Source organism: Pinus tabuliformis, chromosome 7 (assembly GCF_031772625.1).
Source record: "Pinus tabuliformis cultivar Carrire ecotype Pingquan chromosome 7, CPIR1, whole genome shotgun sequence".
Classification (NCBI taxonomy): Eukaryota; Viridiplantae; Streptophyta; class Pinopsida; order Pinales; family Pinaceae; genus Pinus; species Pinus tabuliformis.
This window is the reverse complement of record NC_142293.1, coordinates 1,048,042,426-1,048,055,881: the sequence shown is the minus strand read 5'-3', so window position 1 is coordinate 1,048,055,881 and position 13,456 is coordinate 1,048,042,426. Positions and strand designations below refer to the sequence as shown.

At 36.8% G+C, this 13,456-nt stretch overlaps 1 protein-coding gene across 1 annotated transcript; it reads left to right on the top strand.

Annotated features, from left to right (window-relative positions):
* The first annotated feature begins 5,560 nt into the window (after positions 1-5,560).
* LOC149251267 (auxin transporter-like protein 1) lies at positions 5,561-6,281 on the top strand. Its single transcript, XM_089456509.1, has 2 exons — positions 5,561-5,750; positions 6,006-6,281. The coding sequence occupies exons 1-2, from the start codon at positions 5,613-5,615 to the stop codon at positions 6,264-6,266; spliced, it is 399 nt and encodes a 132-aa protein (XP_089312635.1). The 5' UTR covers positions 5,561-5,612; the 3' UTR covers positions 6,267-6,281.
* Positions 6,282-13,456: the final 7,175 nt, after the last annotated feature.

Here is a 13,456-nt window from a genome sequence, read left to right as displayed (position 1 = left end):
TTTATATGACCCTGTTGTGGCTAGCAACAACCCCCCTTCTTATTTTAGTTTTGATATCAATACTAAATAAATGGGGACCCTTCATCTAGAAAATAACAATAAATTAGAACTTGTATTTCCTTTTTGAATAAATCTTACTATCGTAAACTTAGGAGAATATCCGCAAAATCCAAAAAAGACTTAAGTTTTATGATGAGTTCGAATAAAATCTTTCTCTCAAAAAGCATCGCATCGCAAAAAGGAAATGATGACACCACATAAGCAAACTCCTAAGATTGAGAAATCACGATGTGAGATCACACACCAAAGGAATTCATTGCATCGCAGTTTTCATATGCCTCAAGGTGAAATACTTCAAAACCGGCGGTATGCGATAACGCGTCTTGCAAATCGCATTTCGCAGAAACACATTGTAATGAATGATTGTCAAAAGACAACGGATTAGCGATATTGCAAAGGAAATTGCAAAATCACTTTATCGTAGATTTGCAGGGCACATCGTTCCAATTTTTTTTTCATAACCTGAGGTCAAGTCATGCACATTAATGTTAATTTAATAAGTTAGTTGATGATCATTTATGAAATAAGGTTTTGATCGGATCAAGAGGTCAGTTCACATAAGGTGGTATATTTTATATGATTTCAACATTTAAAGCTTTCCTGTCACCTTATTCATATCATTACTCTTTCCTGATTTTGTAAATTGCAGGAGCGGAAAAAAGAAAGATATACATGGCAATGTTTAGAGTGTAATGGGAAAAGAAGGAGAAATTCAGATTTCCGAAGTCACCTAACAAAATGCACAAGAGGCAAAACTGGCACCAGGGAAGCCCAGATCAAGAAACGGAGGCAGTTTTCGATGCACGATTAGCGCTAATTGTGCATCGCCGGGAAAAACCCCTTGAGAAGGAAAGCCTCTGAACACTTAGTCGCCTGAAAGTCCAGAAAATTGCAAGAAAAAGTGCTAGAGGCTAAAAGAAAAACTTGAGTTCTAAAAACAGTGGTATTTATCAGGGATATTCTTAAGTGTTATGTAAATTTCTCCCAAATGCATAGCATCTATAGAACAGCTGGAGGCAAAAGGCTAAAGAAAGAGCATAGTTCATCAAGAGGTTAACCAAGTTGAATTGGGATTCTTACTGGCAGTACTTGGTTAAACCACACAATCAATGCATGACTCTCAAATGCCTCACTAATTCTGCCGCAAAGATAGTGCCAGTGCTTTCCAATTCTGTTTTTACAAGACAACTAAAGTTGGAGGTTAGCCAACCAACTCTCCTCAAGCCAATGTTGAATGCTTGCGACCACAGAGAATAGATACAAAGATAGTAATTTTTAGATTTAGTTTTAATTTTAGTTTTTCCTTAGATGAGGATGGTCATTTAAACCTCCTATGATATTTTTGTAATAGACTATTTTTAGGATTAAGCTAGTAGTATTTCAACCCTTCTCATGCATTTAGAGAAGGGTCCTGAAATTTGTCAAAAGTGTTTCCTCAGAATATGCACTTCTGCACCCTCAGAGGAGTTTTTGATGAATGAATGGAACAAGGTTTATTGATATCTGTGTTTAATATCTACTACTGAAATTGCACTTATGTACTCTTAGTAGATGTGTTTAAGTGATATTTATGTTCAGTTATTTATATATGAATGCCTGAATGCTTGAGTTATCATTTGGCACTTTTGTACGGTGATAGCTATTCTATTTATTCTTAATATATGAATGACTTATTATGTGATATGCTTTTCATAACTATTTTGGCTAACTTTTTATGCGAAATGGTTCATCTTTATTGAATTCTTTTCTTATAGTGATTGAATGATATTTATTACCATTTGCTATTAGAAACTATTTTAGATTGCATAATCGAAAGATTAAATCCCGGGTTAGTTTTAGAATTAGATATTTTTGTTTATTAGAATACAATTGCAAGTTATTAGATTAGATTTAGAATAAAAGCATTTTACTTAGGAATTATTAGGAAAGAAATATCAATTCTCAATACACACACACATAAATTGGGAAACTGGTTCCATATCCCCTATCAGACCCACCATCCCAAATGGAAAAGGAGCTTCTAACCAAGGTCCGGACTGGGTGGGTATCCCCCTTGTTGTAGACCCGATTTTCGGGGCTTCAACAGACCCACCAGGTCACACTTCATCATAAAGATGGTTAAGGCCCCACTTTGCAGTTCCTTTGTATCGAAACTCAATCACCCCACTTTAGACCCTCTATTGGGACTTTATCAACCCTTTAAAACATTTATTATTCCCTTTTAATGAAGCCTTCCTCAAAGCTTCCTTATCGGGGCTGTTAAGCTCCCATAAACCTTAGTCAAGCTTGTAATTCCACATATATAACCTTCTCTTTCAAAAACTTGGTTAACATATGCTTAACACATAAAAACACTATCAGTGTGTATTCCCATTATAAAGATTTTACAAGGGAAATATCCACAGAACATACCTAACTACTTTTCGTATAGCCTTGACAGGTTTTCCAAGGTTTAACCTCATTACAATCGGCTATCGGCTTATTCCACAGTTCATCATCGCCCCTTCTGTTCCGATATGCAGCTTTCCCTTTAAACCTGGGAAATACACTATCGCGCTTAATTCTTCAATTTCCCGTTTACAAAGGGAAACTCGCCGAACACATATAGCGGACTTCAAACTCATTAATCCCGCGTCTATAAACTCCTCAAGTCCGCCTCCTTCAAACCTTTCTGCTTATAACTCTGGTCTCTGCCAGCACCAATATGCGATGAACAATGTAAACTTTGAAACGGGAACTGATACTGTTACCCGTTTTGTAGAGGTGGCAAAAAAATGACCCGATTTTCAAAAGTGTTGATGCAGAATACACATGTTTTTTTTAGAACATGGTTTTTGGAACTTTAATTTTTTTCATGTGCATTAAGTTTTAGAATGGTAGTGAATGGTAGTGATTTTCAGCCTGATTTTAAAAAGTGAGTATTCTGCATCACACCCTTTTTTTAAAAGACCTATTTTTTGACTTTAAATTTTCTAGTGTGTGAAATGTAAAAAATTATTTTCTAAATTTGATAGTTTTTAAAGTCGTCATTGTATTCATATTTTCTTGTTCTCTATCTTAATTTTTTTTTTTTTTAGTGGGGTTTTTATTGTTTTGCGTTTTTAAATTAGAAAGTTGATAGTTTGAATTTTAGATAATCTACATATTTAGACATCCTTAATTAATTTTTCAATCCACATGAAATAATTGTTTCTAAAAAACAACATTTTTTAACAATGGACATAAAAAATAACCATTTTTAACATAAATATAACAAAAAACTAAACGTTTTGATAATTTTTTGCTAGAATTAACATGTCAAAATCACAATTTTTATACAAAAATATTAACTAAAAATGGTCAAATAATAGTTTTTTTTATGAATTTCATGTCAAAAAAATAATAATAACAACTTTTTTTTTCAAAAAATAATAATTAACTTAAAAATCAATGCGAAAATCACAGTTGTGCTCTCTCTTTCTTTCACAGTTGTGATTTTCACCGGGGTGCCGCTGCGTGGAATTGGTAATGTGGATTTGGTAATGGGTGGCTATATTTTGAATTAAGTTCGTTAAGAGTCCGTGTTGCGCAATTCCCAAACTGTGTGTGTTTATCGAATTCAAACCCTGTGCAGTTCTTGTAGTTTCCATGTAGTGGATATTGTATATTTTCCCAGAAGAAATGAGAGTTTATTGAGGGTTTGATGTCTTGTTTTGTGTTGAAGCTGGAGAGGAGTGAGCTAGTTGAGGTGGCTTCGAGGAAATTCTACCTCCGCTACCTGTTGAGATAACACATAGTGAATAGGAAAATCTTAACCCGAGTTGCAAGAAAATGGCCCAGTCCATTTCTCAATCTATGAACCCAAACTCTCGGCAAGTTCCAGTAAAGAATGACGTGTTGAAGAATTGGAGGAGATCGGTACATGAGAGAAATTGGGTGCATTGATAATTCACAAGTAATGAAAGTAAGAAAAAACTCAAATTCCCCCAATTCAAGCATTTGGGCTTCAATATAAAATAGGCATAAGGAATAGTGCTTGAATCCTAGAGTTTGTTGGAACCCGGCATAAGAAAGATGCATCCATCCGCCATTTCTATTATTATGTAATAAGATAAATTTGGTGCACTCATAATTCGAGAGCAATGAAGGGAGACAAAAACTCAAATTCCTCGAATTCAGGTTCGCGCTTTAATATAAAATAGACTTTAAGGAATACTGCATGAACGCTCGAGTTTGTTGGGACCTGGAATGGGAGAGCTGGACTCGTGTGTCTGAGCCCTTAAGTTAACAAATGGTGGAGATTGTTCAATGTGGGACCATACTCGAGCCTTCAGGACAAAAGGGAAGGAAGACTTTAAAAGATAGACTTTAAAATATAGTGGAGTCATAAAAATGGAAGGAAGACTTTAAAAGATAGTGGAGTCATAACAACATTGTGCTATTTCACAATCACCATTTTTATTTAGTTTGAAAAATCATATTGACACCAACCATAACTCCTATGTTATCTAATCACTATTTTTATTTAGTTTGAAAGATCATATTGACACCAACCATAACTTCTATTTTATCTAATAAAATATATCCAAATTATGATAGTTTGAAACCATATTGTAACCAATTATAACTTTTTATTTTGTCTTTGTGAAGTACCTTTTGAAAATAAAGTTGTAAAGAGAGTGAAAGTTTAGAAAAACTTCCAAACATAGAAAGTGAAAGGAAGACTTTAAAAAATATTATAGCCATCGTGATATTTGACGATCCTCATTTTTCTTGAACCTTTATTATTATTTATTCTTTCGATGCCTCTTCTCCTCGGATAAGATTATACGTGTGAATTCCTCCACACATTTTTTCAACGTGACCATGATTTGTTCAATACCTCCTGTACTCGCTATGAGGTTGCATTTACCAACGCTTTCTTCGTCTCTATGCCCCACTTCATACGCCAATTTCTTACCGTCTTTCAATTTTCCAGCTGGCTGGAATCCTACACGCGGCTTTGTCCGATAATAGAAGTAGTAATATATATATATCCATATTTCCAGAACATAATTCATATCTGGAGTGTAAGAGGGAGAAATGGATCATATCGCTGTTTTCCTAAAGCTGCTGTGCTTTGTAATGGCAGAGGTCTCTGTTGCTGTAGATGACGGTCATCAATATGTGTATGCTGGTCCATTAAATTCACTACAACCTGATCCTTCTCATTATGTTATGAAGGAATTTGGAGGAATTAGTTAACTGTTAGGTACGTGATGATTTTGACAATGGAACCTCTAGAGTGGCGGGTCGATTCCCGGAATCGACCCGCCGCCGGGTCGGGCGGGGCGGAGCGGCCCGGGGGTGGCGCTCCGCCCAACGTACTATTTGCAATTGGAGGCCATGCAATTACCATGTATGGGATTGAGTTTTGATGGTTTTTAAGTTGCGCACAAAGTTTTTTCTAATAGAAAATACAATTTCAAGGAAAAATCTCAATTTCTTCTGTTACTGTTATCAGAGAGATTATGCATGCTATGTGGACCCCAAAGGCATATAAATATGTGTACCTAGCGACGGTGGGGTATGTGATGACAATTACCATGCCACACTGTATAATACTCTACTGGGCATTTGGAGACGAGCTTTTAACGCATTCCAACGCCTTCTCAGTGTTGCCTGCTTCTACCTTCAGAAGCATAGGCTTGGGTTTCATGATTATTCACCAGGTGAGAAAATACAATATGTAAATGGGTAAATCAAAGCCATCTTCATACAAACAAAGATTATAGTTTCTCGTTTTTATTACAATATGTTAGTTTAGGAATATGTTTCTCTTTTATGGATATTGTAAGATTTGATATAGGATTTATATGAAAAATTATTTACATTTACAATGTTGATCTATGATATCATTTATTTCAAAGATATTTTCACTGACAATGCAGTCAAATTTTAAAATATATTGATGTGTTTGACTACAGGCAGTTGCCTTTGGGCTGTACGTGATGCCACTGAACTTCATGTGGGAAAAATTGCTGGGTGTACATCAATCACGTTATCTGGTCAGAATCATAGCGAGGCTCCCGGTGGCAATTTTGCTGTGGTTATTCGCATTGTTGTTTCCTTTCTTTGGGCCTCTTAACAGCGTAATTGGCTCTTTGATTATGAGCTTCTCGGTCTATATTATCCCATGTACCGCCTATCTCTTTGTCTTCAGGACAAAAACGTCCAGACAGGTATAATTTTGAACGCAATTCTCAATGCTAAGTTTAATTGAGTAAATTACAACTTATCCTATTGATAACCATAATATAAATTGAATTTCCGCTGGTCTGGCGCATGTGCAGGACGCTTTGGAAAAGGGAGGAAAGTGGATGCCAAAATGGAAAGGGATTTTGACCATGAATTTGGGCATTGTCATCCTCGTTGGAGTTGCATTTACCAACGCTTTCTTCGTCTTTATGCCCCACTTCATACGCCAATTTCTTACCGTCTTTCAATTTTCCAGCTGGCTGGAATCCTACACGCGGCTTTGTTCAATAATAGAAGTAGTAATATATATATATATATCCATATTTCCAGAACATAATTCATATCTGGAGTGTAAGAGGGAGAAATGGATCATATCGCTGTTTTCCTAAAGCTGTTGTGCTTTGTAATGGCAGAGGTCTCTGTTGCTGTAGATGACGGTCATCAATATGTGTATGCTGGTCCATTAAATTCACTACAACCTGATCCTTCTCATTATGTTATGAAGGAATCTGGAGGAATTCGTTAACTGTTAGGTAGTGATGATTTTGACAATGGAAACTCCAGAGCGGCGGGTCGATTCCTGGAATCGACCCTCTGCCAGGTCGGGCGGGGCGGAGCGGCCCGAGGGTGGCACTGCGCGGCGGCGCCGCCGCGCAGCGCCACCCCCGGGCCGCTCCGCCCCGCCCGACCCGGCGGCGGGTCGATTCCGGGAATCGACCCGCCGCTCTAGAGGTTCCATTGTCAAAATCGAATCGACCCGCCGCTCTGGAGGTTCCATTGTCAAAATCATCACTACCTAACAGTTAACAAATGCTGACCCATTTCTTCAATACGTTCCAATAGTTCCTTAAAACCCTCGGACTCCGCGTTTAGCTTTTGGTCAATGGATGCATAGTCATGTGTGGACAAGCTCAAAAATTAATTTATCCCGCGCTGCGCTGTTTGTTTGAAGTGCCGACTGTTACAGGACTCTAGGTCCCGCTCTCATACGACCTCTTGACAATTGATAAACGGTCTGCCAATATGCATGCATCATCATTTTGCAAATAATCGTTATATTTTAATACGCAGCCTTCAAATGTACAGTAATGATAAGGGACATTTTTCCACACCCCTTTAGTGTGATATGTCACTTCACCTCACGCGTTTATAATGGTCACTCTCATATATGCTGAAAAGCTCCCTCGTCTGAATTAATTTTGTGAACTCGTTAGATTCTGTATTCTTTAGCTCTGTTTCAATGGGTCCAAATAATAAAAAAAGGCTGACCAGCCGAACAATAATGTGAAACCATACACCTCTATTTTAATTAATTTTTAGCAACAACAAAACAGAAAAATCTTCGAAAGTTTTAACATATTTATTTTATTACAAGAATGCACTATTGTGTGCCAATTTCCTAACAAAGCTGGAGGTGGCCATCAACTTTTTTAATTTAACCATTAAATATAGCAATTCTGAATGGATTCTTTATAATGCAATTAAATATTTCTTCTGAAAATCCAGCAATGTCCTGGCATTGAGGCAAGGTAAGTATGCACACATTTGAGAAATAAAATATTTTGCTGCCGAGAGATATTGTCACTAATCACAAAATCGCTCAAAATAGGTGGCCAAAATGTGTGAAAAAGTTGTAGTCTTGTTCAAGTAATTTAAGAAAGCCTACTTTTTGGAAATTTATGGTTGATGTGATCAACGAACTATTGGTGCCTTATAAATATTGAAGACGATGGGTTGCGGAATAGATACGAACGAGAAATCGGAGTGTATTTTTTGCGTGTTCACTTGTTTTCCCTTTTTGACCATTAAAACTGTGCAAGGAGCATTCTCATGTACTTTTGCATGGCTACACAAGTTTTTATATGAAAGTTAGAAGATGAGGATGGCATCTCTGAAAACACATTTATGTTAATATAATTATGATAGGGTGTCAAAATTTTAATTAAGAAATTTAACATAATCAAATTAATTAATTAAAAATTGTTATATAAATATGTTGTATGAATATGAATTATTATTTTTTGGGTATGAATATGAACTATGATTTTTTAGACATGTAGTATTAGTAAGTCATTGTATTAATATATGATATTGTAATGAACTTTGTTTTTAAGAATAGATTGTTACGTGTTTTCTTTTTCTAATTTTAATGTTTAACTCATATATTAATTATTGTTACAATAATAATAATATTAATAATAAAGTTATAATATAGTTAATTTTTATAATTTTGGTGATGTGAGATGTATCACGAGATAAGTGTTTTGGTGCCTAAGGAAACAAGATACTACTTTTTGTTTTTATGATATAAATGTAATTTCATGAATGTGTTTTGCCATTTATACATAACACTTGAATAAATTGTTAATTTTATTATTTAATTTTAAAATAGGTTTGTAACAACATTAATCAATGAAATTGTATTTATTCAAATTGAAAATTTATTTGGTGCCTCTTTACTAAATCAAGAGTTCACTTCAAACCTTTGCTCTCTAATCCCTCAATCCAATGTAGAACAATGGGTAAGAATACAATAGCCAACCACAATCACAAACTACCAACAATAGCCAACCACAATCACACACTACCAACATGTCATTGCTATTTTTTACTTCTTTTCACCTTTCTTTAATTATAAAAATCCAATCAACAAAGTAAAGTTTCAATTAAGTGTGTCTATCCTCCTCTTCTTCTTCTTTCTTTTTGGTCGACATTTATCAACGTAGGCTTCTCTATCATATGACCTATCCCTATCAACCTAGATTTCTCTATCAAATGACCTATTCCTCTACCCATTGTTTTGACGTTGGTTCATGTTATATGATAAATACTTTGGGCATGTCTCTTGCATCTTGCATGATACACAAACTTGCATCTTGATTCCGGGAATCGACCCGCCGCCGGGTCGAGCGGGGCAGGGCGGCCCGGGGGTGGCGAGGGAGGGCGGGCTGGGCCGGGAGGGGGAGGGGGAGGGGGAGGGAGGGGGGTGGGGTGGCCCGGGCAGCGGGTGCCGGGGGGGGGGGGGGGGAGGGGGAGGGAGGGGGGTGGGGTGGCCAGGCGGGGGAGGGAGGGGGAGGAGGGTGGGGCGGCCCGGGCGGGGGGCTGCGGGGGGGAGGGGGCGGCCCAAAATGATATTCTACCAGAGACATTAATGTGTTTTTTCCTTAAAATTTAACTTTGTTTGAGACATAAAAAATTGGTTTTATTAGCATTTTTTAAAAAGTATGAAAATTGACCCTAAAAAAAAAATCATTATTCCAGTATCAACACTTTCGTTCTGAAGCTATATTTTGCAGGAAAATTTCGTAGAAAATTTCGTAGTCACTGCCATTTTTAAAACAGCCGCAAAATTGACACCTAAAAAAAAATCATTATTCCAGTATCAACACTTTCGTTCTGAAGCTATATTTTGCAGGAAAATTTCGTAGTCACTGCCATTTTTAAAACAGCCGCAAAATTGACACCTAAAAAAAAAAAACATCGTTCCAGTATACACACTTTTCGTTTTGAGCACTGTTTTTGTGGTTTTTTTGGGGTTTTTGGGCCAGAGTTCCCGTTTTGAGTTTATAGTTCCCGTTTCAAAGTTTACATTGTTGATGGCCGATTAAATCATGATCGTCGATCAGGATCGCGATCTAACGATCTACGATTAATTGCACGATCGCAACTGCTTAGCCACAACTCTTAACTCTTTCGCTTAAAGGCTCCGATCTGACTAGTTCTCTAGACCCGATAGGTTTTCTATGTTACAGTTGATGGGCTTTCGATTCTATCACATATCGCATGAAAGTTTATGACGTGATCCGATGAGTCCAACCTTGCGATTCAATCTTGGTCGTTGGATCTTCAAGATTTGGCAGCTACTGTGCATCATTTTTCAACTTTCCACTATTCGGTTTGCTTGTGATTTGCGCTATTTTCCAGTGTTAATGTGCTTCTCGGATTTCTTCAAAGGTTTCTCTCTCTTCTTTGTGTTCACTGAATTTTCATGCACGAACATATATATATTATGCCATTCTCTGATAACCTCAATCTATCAATCAACACGTCGAAACACACACTAATACATTGGAAATTAATCTCTGTGCATATATATATCAACAACAATTACATAATGAGTCATTCTATCTCTCCTCAGCTTGGTCTTCTAATTTAATGGCCTCTATTCATTATCTTCCCGTAGGCTTACAAAAACTCCAATCTCCTATCGATTTTCCTATTCAGCCTCTTTAACCTCTGTTCATGCCTTTTAGGCTTACATTTATACAAAGGAATTCTAAAAGCAATTTCTGGTTTAGATCCCTAAATCCCTCAATAGAATCCTAAAATCCATTTCTCATCCCTAAGGATTCTCTCAAATCCACAAAATCATGAAATGACTCCTAATGTAGGATTTACAATCAATTCTCAATCCTCTCATCACTCAACTATCCTAAATTTCTCATGTTCTCCTATATTCGAGAACATTTACAATAAAGCCTCACAATATTCAATCAATACCTATTCTCATTAAAATCACTCAAAACATTAAATAATTACATAAATCCAATACTTGGGAAACCAACTTCCTTGAAACACAAGACCCCCTATGTCTACTAGAATACAATGATAATTTTGAGCTGGATGCTCCTGCATCATACAATGGAGAGGTGAATGCAGAAAAGTTGGACAATTGGATTTGATAGTTGGAGGTATAATGTAGAATCCAGAACTTGCAAGAAGACGACATAAAAATCCAATTGGTTTCATTGAGGCTAGAAGGAGCAACATTAGTCTGGTGGCAGGAAAAGACTCAAGAGGAAATGAGAATCCATGGTAAGATATCAATTTCTTAGGTTGAATTAGTTTCTAAAATTAAAATATAGTTTTATCCTTTAGCCTATATGAAAAAATCCATTATGAGTTGGCAGAATTTTAGGCATCTTAAAGGCCAAACAGTCCAAGATTATACACAGGAGTTTAGGAAAATGGCTTTGTTGTTAGGAGTAAATTTGAATTCACAAGATACACTATTGAAATATATTGGGGGTTTACATTCCTATTTTAACATACTATTCTCATGTTCAATCCAAATAACTTAGATGAGGTATGTGCGCAAGCCACGCACCTTGAATTTAGAGGAAAGAACATTCTAGAAGAGGGTAGTAAGAGGAAGCCATTCAAGGGCAAGGAGAAAGAGAAGGGTGGAAAATGGAAGGGAAAGAAGAATGCAAATGTGAAGATGGTGCAACCCTAAGGCTGCCACAACTAATATACCTTAACAGGATTAATTTTCCCCTTAATGGCCCCTTATTAAGCTTTATACCTCCATGCCCATATATATATATATATATATATATATATATATATATATATATATATATATATATATATATCGGAAGCGTTTTATATGCCCTTAGCATTAAAAACCCCAAATGGATAAAAGATGACCCAAGCAATCACCCCGCCGAAAATAGAATGAAAAGCCTTTGAAAAGGCTTAAAACAAATATTTTCCCTTTCGGGACCAAAAACCTTTGAAAAATGCTAAAATGGAGCTTTTTCCCTTTCGAGAAGGTTTATATAAATATCTCTACAAATCTATATCTGGTCGATCGAACGGCTTAGATCGAATCGCAATATCAGCGATCGGATCCCAGTGTTCCACAAAAATCGGCGATGACTCTTGGCGGAGGTCCAATGCAATAACGTTAATTGCTATCGGCGATCTCCATGTACCGGTTTTAATATATGTTGCCTCCCCACTAAACCTCCAATGCGATAACCTTGCAGACCCGACAGGCTATCCAATCATCCCTATACTATTTTGGGTCCGGTTGGGTTGCGATATCGGAATTCGTTGATATCCCACGCTGATTTCCTTCCTCCGATGCGATGCCATTATTATATTGGACCCAATAAGGCCAAAAAGCAATGTTTATATTATTTCAAGTCTGCTCAATGGATTCGCTGAGTGCTTTTGCATAGTTCCTCTGTGTAATTGGGTTTTCTGCTTGCGAACCCAAATTACACCAAAATTTCCTTAACCACAGGGTTTCTACTGTAAAGAATGAAAACATAGACCCTGTACCAAACACATTCGAAAACATGGAAAATAAACATTCAAGCCTCCATGGGATTTTTAAGTAATTATGCATGCAACACTACTTTATTCATCATAACAAAATAACAGAGTCTCAGCCTTAGGCCAGATTACACAGAAAAAAGGCCTCTGTCTCCAAAAAGGATGCAATCAATTATCGGTTCCACACTCAAAATCAATTCTTTGTGTACAGACGCAAATACAAAAATATATTTGGGGTTCTCTACCCTCTCTGGCCTGATTATTCTCGTTAGTGGCCTTCCTCTCCTACGTTGCCCATAGGCTTGGAATGCTCTCGTATCCTCTCTTCCTGTCTCTCTTACCCTTTCAGAAAAGAAAGGAAACACATATATGCCTAAGCTAACCATCTCCTCCACAATTGGAGGAATAAACTATACATTTAGAAATCAAATCCTATCTTAATCTTAAATAAACTAGACTACTTGGCTTGATCTCCATGCAGGGAGGATCACTTGCCATTTATTCCCAATTTTGTTCAGAATTAGGCAATCATTAAATACTTACATTTGTTTGAAATTAATGCAAATTAACAACCAAGTCTTTCTCCAAACTTTCATTAGCCACAATATGTGACCACTTTATCACATTGCTAGCTAGGCCTAGATGCTCCTGCACCAGACTCCCAAGGTTTAAAATAATCATGATCTCCTGATCATGCGCTTCTGATCTGTGTCCTCTTGGATCCCATACTTGGTTTGGTAGTCTATCCTTGGTTACTACTGTTGTTTGTTGTTCTCCCAGTCTCCTTACTTTATGCTGCATTGCCCCATTAGCTATGCTCTCACTGTCTGTTGTTGTCCTTTTCACATATCTTACTGTTGTTTGCTCATCATTATAGTTTATGATAGGCTCCCACATCTTAATTTGCAATTTTCCATTTCCTTCACCTGTACCATTCTTTCCGGCCAATCTTCCTTTCTTGTTTTGTCATGTATTTGTTTTATTGGAGTGTTGTTGTATGAGTTTCCACAACTCATCTAATTCTTTTTCCACTTCACTTCTCATGTTTTGAATAATATTCTCCTGCAACTGATTGTGTTCTTGAATAAAAACATCATAATCATTGTGCCAATACCTT

Bases quoted from the DNA above. Each gene is read 5' to 3' on its own strand.
- LOC149251267 (XM_089456509.1), top strand. From the start codon at position 5,613: ATGACAATTACCATGCCACACTGTATAATACTCTACTGGGCATTTGGA. The intron at 5,751-6,005 runs GTGAGAAAATAC...GTTTGACTACAG, and splicing joins GTTTCATGATTATTCACCAG to GCAGTTGCCTTTGGGCTGTA.